The following is a 12145-nucleotide window of genomic DNA, read 5'->3' as shown; positions in this document are numbered from 1 at the left end:
CTGCAATTTCACCCAGAAAACCACAATAAAGACAAAATATATTTAGCAAACAGACACATTTTACTGTGATTATGAGAAATAAATAGTTCCAGTAAAAAGAGGTACAGGACCACCAACTGTCAGTGTCCCAGAGAGGTTGAGTTACCACAGCTGGCATTCCATGTCAGACGCGCACGCGCTCAGGTAAGCTCAGGTCATTCTTAAACTTGAAAAAGTACAGTATGACAATATTAATATACAACACTGTCAGTTAAACACACACAGCGGCTTAAGTCTATTTAAAATTTCAATTTGAAATGTGTACAAACGCTGGAAAGAGAGACGAGTGGTCCAATGCAGACTGAAACAACAAGTATTTCTTCTCCTTTGAGAGGCGAAGCTGCTGCCCCTTGACATGCCACACGACACTGTATTCACAAGGAGAGGTCAAAAGGTCTAACATAGAAAACAACACCTCTTAATACTGTCAAATCAAGTCAGCCATTTTAAAGCACCAGTCATCCTAGTATTGCCCTGAAATCATGGTACATCCCCACTCCCATGGCCAGCTACAGAGTAGAGAGCCGTTCAAAAAACTAGTAACTGCTTACAGTTATTGATGATGCACAAAAACAGACGGTATTTGTCGACCTCCAAAAAGGCAAGAAGAGAAAATTAAGAACTTGCATACAATAACTTAAGTAAAGACCATCCTGGGGGGTAGGGGAAACAGAGGGAGAGACCGATGGGTTCCTTCGGGAGGTCACATGACTTCCTGCGGCGATTCAGTGTTTCTCTCCTCCCTAATCGCCGCTTTCCTGTTGCCATGATAAGCGGCGAGGGAGACCGGAAATGTCCTGGGGAGTCAAACTCCACCTTCTGCTGTGGTCCCATTCGTTGGCTAAAAGACTGAGGGTCGTTGTGCTCTCCTGACGACTGGACCCCCATCGCAACCCCATTTTGACCCCTTCCTAACCCCCGTCTGGCTCCTGAAACGTTCTAGGTCAAGGAGAATGAGAGGGAGGCCGGGAAATGATTCAGTTCAGAAGAAGGATTTCCAGTTGAGGACCAGACACTCCCAGTCTGCACTGGTCTGGTCTCGTTTCAGTCACACTGCCATCAGAGGAAGCTTGAGAAAGTACTTGAGAAAAAAAAAATGCTAAAAAGGCATTCAGTCTCTGAACACAACGACATGCACAACAGCAAAGGTAACAGCTATGATAAACAACATCGAGATCATCAGTGGAATCATAATAACCATAATTCATATCAATAACAATAGTAACCTTAGCGACTGGTCGGTTGTGCATGGTGTCGGAGTTCACATAACCGTATACACAAACTGTGTGTTAAATACAGACAGTAGTAGTTTAGCAGCAAAATATACCCCCTACCCCCCTTCCATATCTTCAAATAAATAAACGTAGTTCATCTCCCCCTCCCTCAACTCCAGACTCACTCGCTCTATGGGGGTGAGGGGGTCTCTCCAGGGGTGAGGGGCTCATGCGAGAGGGGGCTCTGTCCTGTTCATTCTCATCCCAAGCAAGAGTCGGTTACTATAGCAACAGGAACCAGCTCCACCCGGGAGCAGAACGTCTAGAAGAGCATGCTCTGTCTTCTGTTCTTGCTGTTGCCTGGAGAGATGGAGTGGATAAGAAAGAGAGTTCCATGTCTGTCATAACAGTTATACAGCTCCAGGTAAGATGAGGTGCGTGTGTGTTTTACACACCTGACTCTAGGTGTGAGGAGTTCCGATAGCCAGGGTCTCTCTGCAGTTGGATATCCTTCAGAGTGAATATTGATATACCTGAGAGAGAGAGGGTTGTAATTATGTGTGAGTGTATCTCCAGGCCATTCAGAGGACAAGACCATCCCCAGGTTTAGAGACTCACTCTCATGCAGTGTGTGGACCTGTGTCCCCAGGCTCTTGAAGTAGGCCTGCTTCATAGCTTCATCTGCTGAGATCCTCTTCTTGGACTCATACTGGAGAGGAGGGAGACCAACAGTTAACACACTGACATTACAGCAACAACTGAAACCGAATCAGTAAGGCAGAAGTAACTACTGTGCCCCCTGTTGTTCATTATCAGTACTGCATGCCAGTGGTTCAGCGTATAACTGCGTAGGTGTGTGGAAAATGTAGCCAGAGAAACTCACTTTCAGGAATGATAACACCAGCTCAATGCCTTCTGTGTCCAACCTAAAAAGGAGAGAGAGAGAGAGAGGAGGGAGAGAGAGAATTACAGGGTTTAATGTCAGTCGGTGGTGACTGATGGGAAGGAAGGAAGCGAAGAGTTGCTTTACTAAAGTTCCACAGGACTTCCTGCCCCATGTACTGACTAAACACACTAACATATACGCATTCACAAACCCACACAGAAACGTGTGCACTTCAAACACACTCATGGACGCGCACACACACAGGGTACCTGGGCGCATGGTTGATGAACGGCTGAGGTTTGTATTTGGGGAAGTTGTAGGATTTGAATTCCTCGACGCCAGAGATCCCTGGCCAGCTGTCCTCTGATGGCGTGCCTGGAGAAATAAGAGAGAGAGGGGACAGTCTTCAAATAACGCTCTATTAACGTTTAGTTAACGCTCAAATAATGTCCCCATCAGCATGTCTGGGGACTCTCCTGCTTATTTAGAGAGTTCTGTGGTTGTGTTAGTGTGTTCGTCCCTGTAGCAGACACTAGGTGGCGCTAGGTCAGTGGGTCAGTTCGGCTGTAACATCCGAATCAGGCTGTACTCTGTCCTCACCCAGCAGTCTGAATATGAGGTGGAGCTCGTCCTCTACGGTGGAGCCAGGAAACAGGGGCCGACCTGCAGCCATCTCATAAAATATACACCCCACACCCCTACACACACACAGAGAGAGAGAGAGAGAGAGACCACAGGGAGTAGGATGAAGGAGGTAGGAGAGAGAGAGCACTTAAGAGAAGAGAGAGAGAGAGAGAGAGAGAGAGAGAGAGAGAGAGAGAGAGAGAGAGAGAGAGAGAGAGAGAGAGAGAGAGAGAGAGAGAGAGAGAGAGAGAGAGAGAGAGAGAGAGAGAGAGAGAGAGAGAGAGAGAGACACACAGAGAGAGAGAGAGAGAGAGAGAGAGAGAGAGAGAGAGAGAGAGAGAGAGAGAGAGAGAGAGAGAGAGAGAGAGAGAGAGAGAGAGAGAGAGAGAGAGAGAGAGAGAATTACACACAGCTTGTTCACACACACACACAAAAATAGAGGCTAGGGAGTAGGATGAAGGAGGTAGGACGCAGAGCACTTAATCAAAGTTTATATGTGTAAAATACATTGAATGAAGTGGTTGTGGTTGCTAGGGTGTAAGGATATAGGGCCCTAAAACCTGGACCTCAAAGCCAGCCACGGCTTTTTATTTGATTCTTCCTCTCTAATAAGGGACTGATTTAGACCTGGGTGGGCGCAATTCATTATCAGGCAGAAGAGACAAACAACAGTACTCCGGACCTCCAGAGTAGGATTTGCTTACCCTTGGCCTAGGTTGTTAGGATGTAGTGTTCTTACCACATGTCAATCTGTGTGGAGTACTCGGAGGAGCCTAGCAGCACGTCAGGTATAGTGTTCTTACCACATGTCAATCTGTGTGGAGTACTCGGAGGAGCCTAGCAGCACGTCAGGTGTAGTGTTCTTACCACATGTCAATCTGTGTGGAGTACTCGGAGGAGCCTAGCAGCACGTCAGGTATAGTGTTCTTACCACATGTCAATCTGTGTGGAGTACTCGGAGGAGCCTAGCAGCACGTCAGGTATAGTGTTCTTACCACATGTCAATCTGTGTGGAGTAGGCTGTGGAGTACTCGGAGGAGCCTAGCAGCACGTCAGGTATAGTGTTCTTACCACATGTCAATCTGTGTGGAGTACTCCCTTGAGCCTAGCAGCACGTCAGGTATAGTGTTCTTACCACATGTCAATCTGTGTGGAGTACTCGGAGGAGCCTAGCAGCACGTCAGGTATAGTGTTCTTACCACATGTCAATCTGTGTGGAGTACTCGGAGGAGCCTAGCAGCACGTCAGGTATAGTGTTCTTACCACATGTCAATCTGTGTGGAGTACTCGGAGGAGCCTAGCAGCACGTCAGGTATAGTGTTCTTACCACATGTCAATCTGTGTGGAGTACTCGGAGGAGCCTAGCAGCACGTCAGGTATAGTGTTCTTACCACATGTCAATCTGTGTGGAGTACTCGGAGGAGCCTAGCAGCACGTCAGGTATAGTGTTCTTACCACATGTCAATCTGTGTGGAGTACTCGGAGGAGCCTAGCAGCACGTCAGGTATAGTGTTCTTACCACATGTCAATCTGTGTGGAGTACTCGGAGGAGCCTAGCAGCACGTCAGGGGTAGTGTTCTTACCACATGTCAATCTGTGTGGAGTACTCGGAGGAGCCTAGCAGCACGTCAGGTGTAGTGTTCTTACCACATGTCAATCTGTGTGGAGTACTCGGAGGAGCCTAGCAGCACGTCAGGTATAGTGTTCTTACCACATGTCAATCTGTGTGGAGTACTCGGAGGAGCCTAGCAGCACGTCAGGTATAGTGTTCTTACCACATGTCAATCTGTGTGGAGTACTCGGAGGAGCCTAGCAGCACGTCAGGTATAGTGTTCTTACCACATGTCAATCTGTGTGGAGTACTCGGAGGAGCCTAGCAGCACGTCAGGTGTAGTGTTCTTACCACATGTCAATCTGTGTGGAGTACTCGGAGGAGCCTAGCAGCACGTCAGGTATAGTGTTCTTACCACATGTCAATCTGTGTGGAGTACTCGGAGGAGCCTAGCAGCACGTCAGGTGTAGTGTTCTTACCACATGTCAATCTGTGTGGAGTACTCGGAGGAGCCTAGCAGCACGTCAGGTGTAGTGTTCTTACCACATGTCAATCTGTGTGGAGTACTCGGAGGAGCCTAGCAGCACGTCAGGTATAGTGTTCTTACCACATGTCAATCTGTGTGGAGTACTCGGAGGAGCCTAGCAGCACGTCAGGTGTAGTGTTCTTACCACATGTCAATCTGTGTGGAGTACTCGGAGGAGCCTAGCAGCACGTCAGGTATAGTGTTCTTACCACATGTCAATCTGTGTGGAGTACTCGGAGGAGCCTAGCAGCACGTCAGGTGTAGTGTTCTTACCACATGTCAATCTGTGTGGAGTACTCGGAGGAGCCTAGCAGCACGTCAGGTGTAGTGTTCTTACCACATGTCAATCTGTGTGGAGTACTCGGAGGAGCCTAGCAGCACGTCAGGTATAGTGTTCTTACCACATGTCAATCTGTGTGGAGTACTCGGAGGAGCCTAGCAGCACGTCAGGTATAGTGTTCTTACCACATGTCAATCTGTGTGGAGTACTCGGAGGAGCCTAGCAGGACGTCAGGTGGCCGGTACCACAGAGTCACCACCTCGTTGGAGTACGTCTTAGTGGGGACAGACTTAGCCCGCGCCAGACCGAAGTCAGCCAGTTTGAGTTCCCCTCTCTCGTTGATGAGCAGGTTCTGGGGCTTTAGGTCTCTGTGGAGAACCTTCCGCTTGTGGCAGTACGCCAACCCCCGCAAAATCTGGAACAAGAAGATCTAGAACCGCACAAACAACACGTGCAATGTTAACCACTATTATGCAAGGGTTTTTATCTAAAGTGAGTTACAGTACAGTGTAGTGAGTGCTAGGTCATTCGTCTTGGTCATACGCACCTTGACGTTGTGCATACTCATGATGTTCCCACAGTCATCCATGTACTGCTTCAGGTCTTTATCCTGCACAGGAAGTGAGGACAGCAGTCAGTCAGACAGGACAGGAAGTACATGTACAACAGCCTACTTAAGACGATAAACTCCTCAGCTAATTGGGGCAGATATTTGACTACACAGACCAGCATGAAGTGTGAGCAATTTAGTGATTCTCACCAGGTACTCGAAGACCAGCGTCAGGCTCTTGTCTGTGTGGACAATGTCATGTAAGGTCACGATGTTGGCATGTTTCAGGTCCTTCAGTAACGACACTGGAGAGAGGGAAGGAAAGAGAGGGGTGAGGGAGAGCAAGAGAAGGAACAATGGGCGACAGGTAGCCTAGTGGTTAGAGCGTTGGACTAGTAACCAAAAGGTTGCAAGATCGAATCCCCGAGCTGACAAGGTAAAAATCTCTCGTTCTGCCCCTGAACAAGGCAGTTAATCCACTGTTCCTAGGCAGTCATTGAAAATAAGAATTTGTTCTTAACTGACTTGCCTAGTTAAATAAAGGTCCATTTAAAAAAAAAAATTTTTTTTTAAACAATAGTGAATGAGAAAGAGCTAAGAGTGATAAAAAATAAAAGATAGAATGTAGCATTGAAATCAGTAATGGGAGGATGAGAGAGCAGAAGAGAAGCAGGGATAAAGTGATAGAGAGGAGGAAAGGCAGAGAGGTATAGACTCACCTTCTCTGATGGCGGTGCAGGGTGCTCCCTCTTCGTGCTCCAGCCGGATCTCCTTTAGCGCCACCAGGTTGTCAGTCAGCTTACTGCGGCCCTTAAATACTGTAGCATAGGTCCCCTATAGAAAAAACTAACTGGTTATGACCGGATTCAAAACAAAATAATTTTCTTGTGAAAAGCATGTTTTCTGATTTTTATAGGAGTATGTTTGTGTGTTCTCTGACCTCTCCCAGTTTGTCCAGTTTGATGTAGGTCTCCAGCTTCCCAAAACCAATCTCTGACTGAAAAACACAAATAAAGATATCATCTTCCATGTTGTTTGTCTTCTTTTCTTTGTTGAATGACGTTTGTACAGTTTTTTCTTCATTCACTACACAAAATTACATACAGAGACAGTCCAATTCAACCTCATGCCTGTTGCCAGAAAGGAGGGCAGTACCTGAACACTGTAGGGCAATAATGTTATATTCCTTCACACACACGTACCAGTGAGGCCCTGCGTGAGAGTCGGCTGAGGGGCTGGTCGAAGGTAGGGCTGCTCAGCTGCAGCTTCTCCAGGTAACCGTCAGGGATACGGATGTCAGCAGGCAGAGACAGACGCTTGTTCAGGTCCTACACACACACACACACAATTGGGTTAGAGGCGTAACATACACATATATCATGTGTCCTATCGAATACTGCGTCTGTCTGTGTGTGAGACATGTAGACAGCAGAAAGCTCCATGACTACAACCACACACTTTGTCCTAGAAATTATTCCCGCCTCCCACTCACTCCAGAAAGAGACAGAAGAAGAGGCACTTATACAAAAATAATCCATACATGAAAATCATTATTGAAGAGAAAACATGGCATCGCACACTCAACACAAAACAAGAGTGACAAAAACAACATGGATAAGCAAACAAGCACCTTCACGCACCAATGACACACACCCACCATGGATATCACGCAACACTTGTGTACCGCCTGCCACCTCTCCCCCATAGAAACAGATGGAAAGAGAGCATCATGTTCTCGCTATAGCTCGTGATATGAATCAGTGTATTGTTACAGCCAACTAACCCCATAAACACGCCGCTTCAAAGGGGGGAGAAAATGGGCCGAATGATATGTACCCGCATGAGTGTTTGTGTGAATCTGGTTAGATGTAGTAACCGAGATGACCTGTGTGTGTGTGTGTGTGATTATTCAGATACCTGATGATTCCCATCTAAAAAGGTCAAGCACCTCTTGTGCCTCCGCTCAGACTATTAAAATAAACACTTGGCATCAAGGAGAAATAGGTAAATCCGCGTGTGTGTGTAATACCATAATACTGATATACAGATAGTCAAGTACTGTTTACACTTCTCCAGACTGACCACCAGGTGGCAGAATGTCACCAGGCTAAGGAAACAGCATTCCTACCAGTGATTCTATAGGAACTCCGTGAACAGAACCAGTGAGACTAGCATGAACCCTGCACTAAATATATAGTAGAAATTCTCATAGTCCATGGGACACCAGGAACTGAATCATACTTCACAGCATTCACTCACATAGAAAATAGCAAAAGAACACCGCTTACACATACAGAGAAAAAGCAAAAACGAGTCACAGAGACGAAAGGAAAAACATCCCCAGGCTTAAAGAGCGACTGAACATACGCCGATTGGCACGTGTGTTTTCTGTTGCTTATTAGAAAAACAAGATTTCAGTATTGGAGGTGTTGGTCCCCCATGAGACATTTTAGACGTGGAATTAACTTCCTCAAAATCCCCAAAATTAATCGAAGATGAATCAATAAATCTGTAATTAATTATGATTAAAGTTGTTGCAGAGGATGTTTTAGTTACACAAATTTACATCTAACCAAAGTGTTTGGTGCAGTATTTTTCAAGTAAAAAAGTGCGCGATGCACTGTCTTACGTAAACAACGCCGGAGCTGCTGGGCAGGTCTGTCACTGTTTATGCGAGTGGATAGAGAGCGATCACCGCAGCTGTTCACCCCATGTTAGTGGGCAAATGGACATCGTTCAATTAAAACTCAACCTTCATTTACCCGTTGTGAAGCACGGATGAGACTAACTTTATGACCAAAATTATCCTATTTACACTTCGTAGTAAATTCTGACACTATAATAACCGTTTCGAATTCATACTGATGCTACATCAGTACGTTTTCAGCGGGTTCGTATCTTTTTAAAGACAGTCCCTCTTTAAACCGCAGGTTCTCACTGAGCTATGTGAAGCAGTCTCTCCATCCCAGGTTACTCTCAGGATTGTTGACCAGCTATGTGGCAGGGGATCGTCTGGAATGTCAGCAGTCAGAGGCCAAGCGTGCCGCAGATTACTGTCACATGACAACATTCCATTAGTCAGTCGTCTGTTTGTGGCCTGAACCAGCTCATACTTTCCACCCTGCCTGCCATCAACCCTCATCTTTCTCCATCTCCGTCTTCCTTTCTCTATCTCACTACCTCCCTTTCCCTCCCTATCTCTCCCCCCATCGCTCTACCCTCTTCCTCACTGGTACAGGTTTCATATCAGTATTCAGTCAGACAGTGAAAGCCTCTTAAAAGTGTTCCCTGCTTATCTCTCCTCCCCACCACACCAACAGAGAAAGAGCTGAGGGGAAGACCGAGATGGGGAGCCGGGAGAGGTGTAGTTCCCTTCTGTAGAGACAGGGGTTGGTGGTGGGAGGGTGTACCTCCATGGAGATGCGCCGTTGCACCCTGTTCCTCAGACACACCCCGGTGGGCGACTGCACCTCGTCCGACGACGTCCCAGACGCCTGGTCACTCTCCCCGTCTGAGCCCATCTTCAGGTTCTCATGGACGATGTCTTGGGAGGAGGAGAGGAAGAGGAGGAAGAGGAGAAAGAGTTACAGTTTAGAAGCTGAACTTGCTCAATTTCAACATTTTGCCTGGCAAATGACACTCGTGATCTTCTATGAGATAAACATGGCATGGATTTGCTATAGCTTGTGTCAAACTGAGTCAGTAGTCTGCTGTTTTTTTATTTGATTTATTTCACCTTTATTTAACCAGGTAGACTAGTTGAGAACAAGTTCTCATTTAAAACTGCGACCTGGCCAAGATAAAGTATAGCAGTGTGAACAGACAACACAGAGTTACACATGGAGTAAACAATAAACAAGTCAATAACACAGTAGAAAAAAAAGAGTCTATATACATTGTGTGCAAAAGGCATGAGGAGGTTGGCGAATAATTACAATTTAGCAGATTAACACTGGAGTGATAAATGATCAGATGGTCATGTGCAGGAAGATATACTGGTGTGCAAAAGAGCAGAAAAGTAAATAAATAAAAACAGTATGGGGATGAGGTAGGTAAATTGGGTGGGCTATTTACAGAATGGTGTCTGTCGTCTGCATAGAGGTGAATCAGGGAATCGCCCGCAGCAAGAGCAACATCATTGATATATACAGAGAAAAGAGTCGGCCCGAGAATTGAACCCTGTGGCACCCCCATAGAGACTGCCAGAGGACCGGACAACATGCCCTCCGATTTGACACCCTGAACTCTGTCTGCAAAGTAATTGGTGAGCCAGGCAAGGCAGTCATTAGAAAAACCGAGGCTACTGAGTCTGAGTCTAAGAATATGAGAGAATAAGTTAGAGACAGAGAGAGGAGTGCTTTATCTCATTCTGTCAACTGTTACAGTTTATGGCCTGGTCCTGATCCTACAACCTCTCCTTCTCTCTCAAGTTCCCTTCTTTCATTACCCCCCCCCCCCCCCTCTCACCCCATAGGCCAAAGATGAAACACTAACCAACTCTGCTTCCTCTAGGACATAAAAAACTACAGCCTCTGGTCAAGAACATGGTGTGTAGTGTGTGTGGGGGGGGGGGGGGACTAATGAACACACACACACACAGTGTGCTAATGAGTAGCTGTATCTGAGTGTGGCACATATTCTCTCTGTCAACACCTCCAACCCAGCAGCCTGTCGTCATACCATCCCATATCATCCGGCACACCGCACTACTGTCATCTCCCTCCTTTCTGCTTCTCTCTCCAGCCGTCTATCTCCTTCTCTGCCTACCAAATACCCCTCCTTTCATTCCAACTCCAAACTCTTTGGCCCTATTTCTCCCTCTCTCCCTCTGTTCTTTGAGGTAAACCGGTACATGACAGTGTGTACTTATCTAGTTCCATCTTGTCCCAGATAGACATGCCTGATTGTCTGTTCCCCCCCAATATCCCCAAACCCATGTAACTAACTGGGACACAGTTCAGTCTGAGGTGTCGCTCCTCATGACAACTTATAGACAAGACCGCAGACTAAAATAATTGGCTCACCCTGGAGACCAGAGAACAGCTATCGTCATGGTGATGGCTCAGAGAAAATGCAGGGAAAACATTTGTCCGCAGACACACACAAATGTATGAAATCACACAAACATCAAACTTTTAGATGCAAATATACACCCGCACAAGCACACAGTGTAGAATGAGAACAGTTGACTCATGCAAAAACACATAATTGAGAGGAAGATTGGAGATAAAGATGGAGAGACAGACGAGTCTGGTGTTGTGTGTGATGAAAAGTCACACCATGACCATGTCAGGATGGAACTCTCAGGGGCTATGACTAACTTCCTGTTTGTCCTCTGTCGCCATCTGCTCTTTCTCTGTCACTTCCTGGTGCACAGGCACAAGTATGCCCATCTCCACGGCAACTCACCTTGGCAGCCGGGTGACGACCGTGTGGCATGACCATGAAGGAGAACAGGTTGCTTATTGTGGTGCTGCTAGTGGGTGTGTCATTAGTAAATATGGCTACATGTTTGAATGACTGTGTGTGTATGACATATGCACGCGTGCATATGAGTGTTTGTGCAAGCATGTGTGCCGTTAGTGTATACGTGCTTGTGCATCTCCGAGTCTGTTTGTTTCGCTCTCTGTGTAACTCACCGAGGCGGCTGCCGTTGCTGGGGAAGGTCATGAAGGAGCCCAGGCTTCCTCCGATGACACTGTGTGGCCTGCGGAGGGGGGGCTTCTTGAAGGAGCCGGTGTACTGGTGCAGGAACGAGTGCATGCTGTGGGAGGAGGGCGGTCGCCCATTACGCACGATCGGCTCTGCAAGGAGAAACAATATGTCAATCAATCTGCCCATCTATCTATCCATCCATCCGATTCATCACGCAATCTACCAATGAATCAATCAGTCATTTGTACAAGTAGTTCATGTACTGTTCGGTCTTCTGTTGAGCACAATTCAGTAAACAGAGTGCTTCCTTGTTTTATATAAAAACAGCAGAAAAGAACACTTATGCAACCTAAAGTAGGCCAGAGGATGTTAGCTTCAGACATTTTGGGATGTTGCAGTATGTTTGTGAAAGTGTTTTCCTTTTCTGTGTGATGTCTTCTCCGCAAACATTGTGGCAGCGTCACCTGCCGTCCCCCTGCGTTGTGTGTGTGTGTGTCCCAGTAGGCGTTTCATCTCACCAGGCTGCTTCTGTTGTTACATAAGGACATAAAGAGCTACTCTCTAGGACACGATCATTCACACTGCTGCTCGCTCTCCCTGTGTGTCAATTTCCCCTCTCGATGTCTCTCACCCCGTTCCCTCAGTCTCACTCTAATCACTTCAGATGGAAAGAAAGCATACCATTGGCTGCCAGCTACAATTTCAACTGTATCCTCGGGGTGACCAAAGGGCCCTTGTGTGTGTGTCCACTGGCTGGCTGTATCCTTCTCTACTGGCATTCAGTCAAGACTCACTTCAGAATAGTAACATCATCAGTCT

The 12145-nt window shown here is 46.8% G+C and overlaps 1 protein-coding gene across 3 annotated transcripts in view; it reads right to left on the bottom strand.

Moving 5' to 3' along the window:
- Positions 1-37: 37 nt before the first annotated feature.
- The window catches only part of LOC123994574 (cyclin-dependent kinase 17), a 41210-nt gene continuing 29102 nt past the window's right edge, over positions 38-12145 (bottom strand). For 2 of the 3 annotated variants that reach the window (XM_046297327.1, XM_046297326.1), the window contains exons 3-16: positions 11311-11475; positions 9082-9215; positions 6874-6999; positions 6612-6668; positions 6391-6505; positions 5882-5976; positions 5669-5731; positions 5307-5551; positions 2740-2837; positions 2409-2514; positions 2137-2179; positions 1872-1962; positions 1709-1786; positions 38-1613 (exon numbers count right to left, since the gene is read on the bottom strand). In XM_046297327.1, the coding sequence (XP_046153283.1) occupies positions 1576-1613; positions 1709-1786; positions 1872-1962; positions 2137-2179; positions 2409-2514; positions 2740-2837; positions 5307-5551; positions 5669-5731; positions 5882-5976; positions 6391-6505; positions 6612-6668; positions 6874-6999; positions 9082-9215; positions 11311-11475 (1454 nt within the window). In that variant the 3' untranslated portion in view covers positions 38-1575. The remainder of the gene's footprint in view (positions 1614-1708; positions 1787-1871; positions 1963-2136; positions 2180-2408; positions 2515-2739; positions 2838-5306; positions 5552-5668; positions 5732-5881; positions 5977-6390; positions 6506-6611; positions 6669-6873; positions 7000-9081; positions 9216-11310; positions 11476-12145) is intronic. The other variant, XR_006831670.1, reaches the window with a different exon arrangement.

The sequence above is a fragment of the Oncorhynchus gorbuscha genome, linkage group LG14 (genome assembly GCF_021184085.1).
Source record: "Oncorhynchus gorbuscha isolate QuinsamMale2020 ecotype Even-year linkage group LG14, OgorEven_v1.0, whole genome shotgun sequence".
Taxonomy (NCBI): Eukaryota; Metazoa; Chordata; class Actinopteri; order Salmoniformes; family Salmonidae; genus Oncorhynchus; species Oncorhynchus gorbuscha.
The sequence above is the reverse complement of the archived record's forward strand: the minus strand, read 5'-3'. Positions and strand labels throughout refer to the sequence as shown.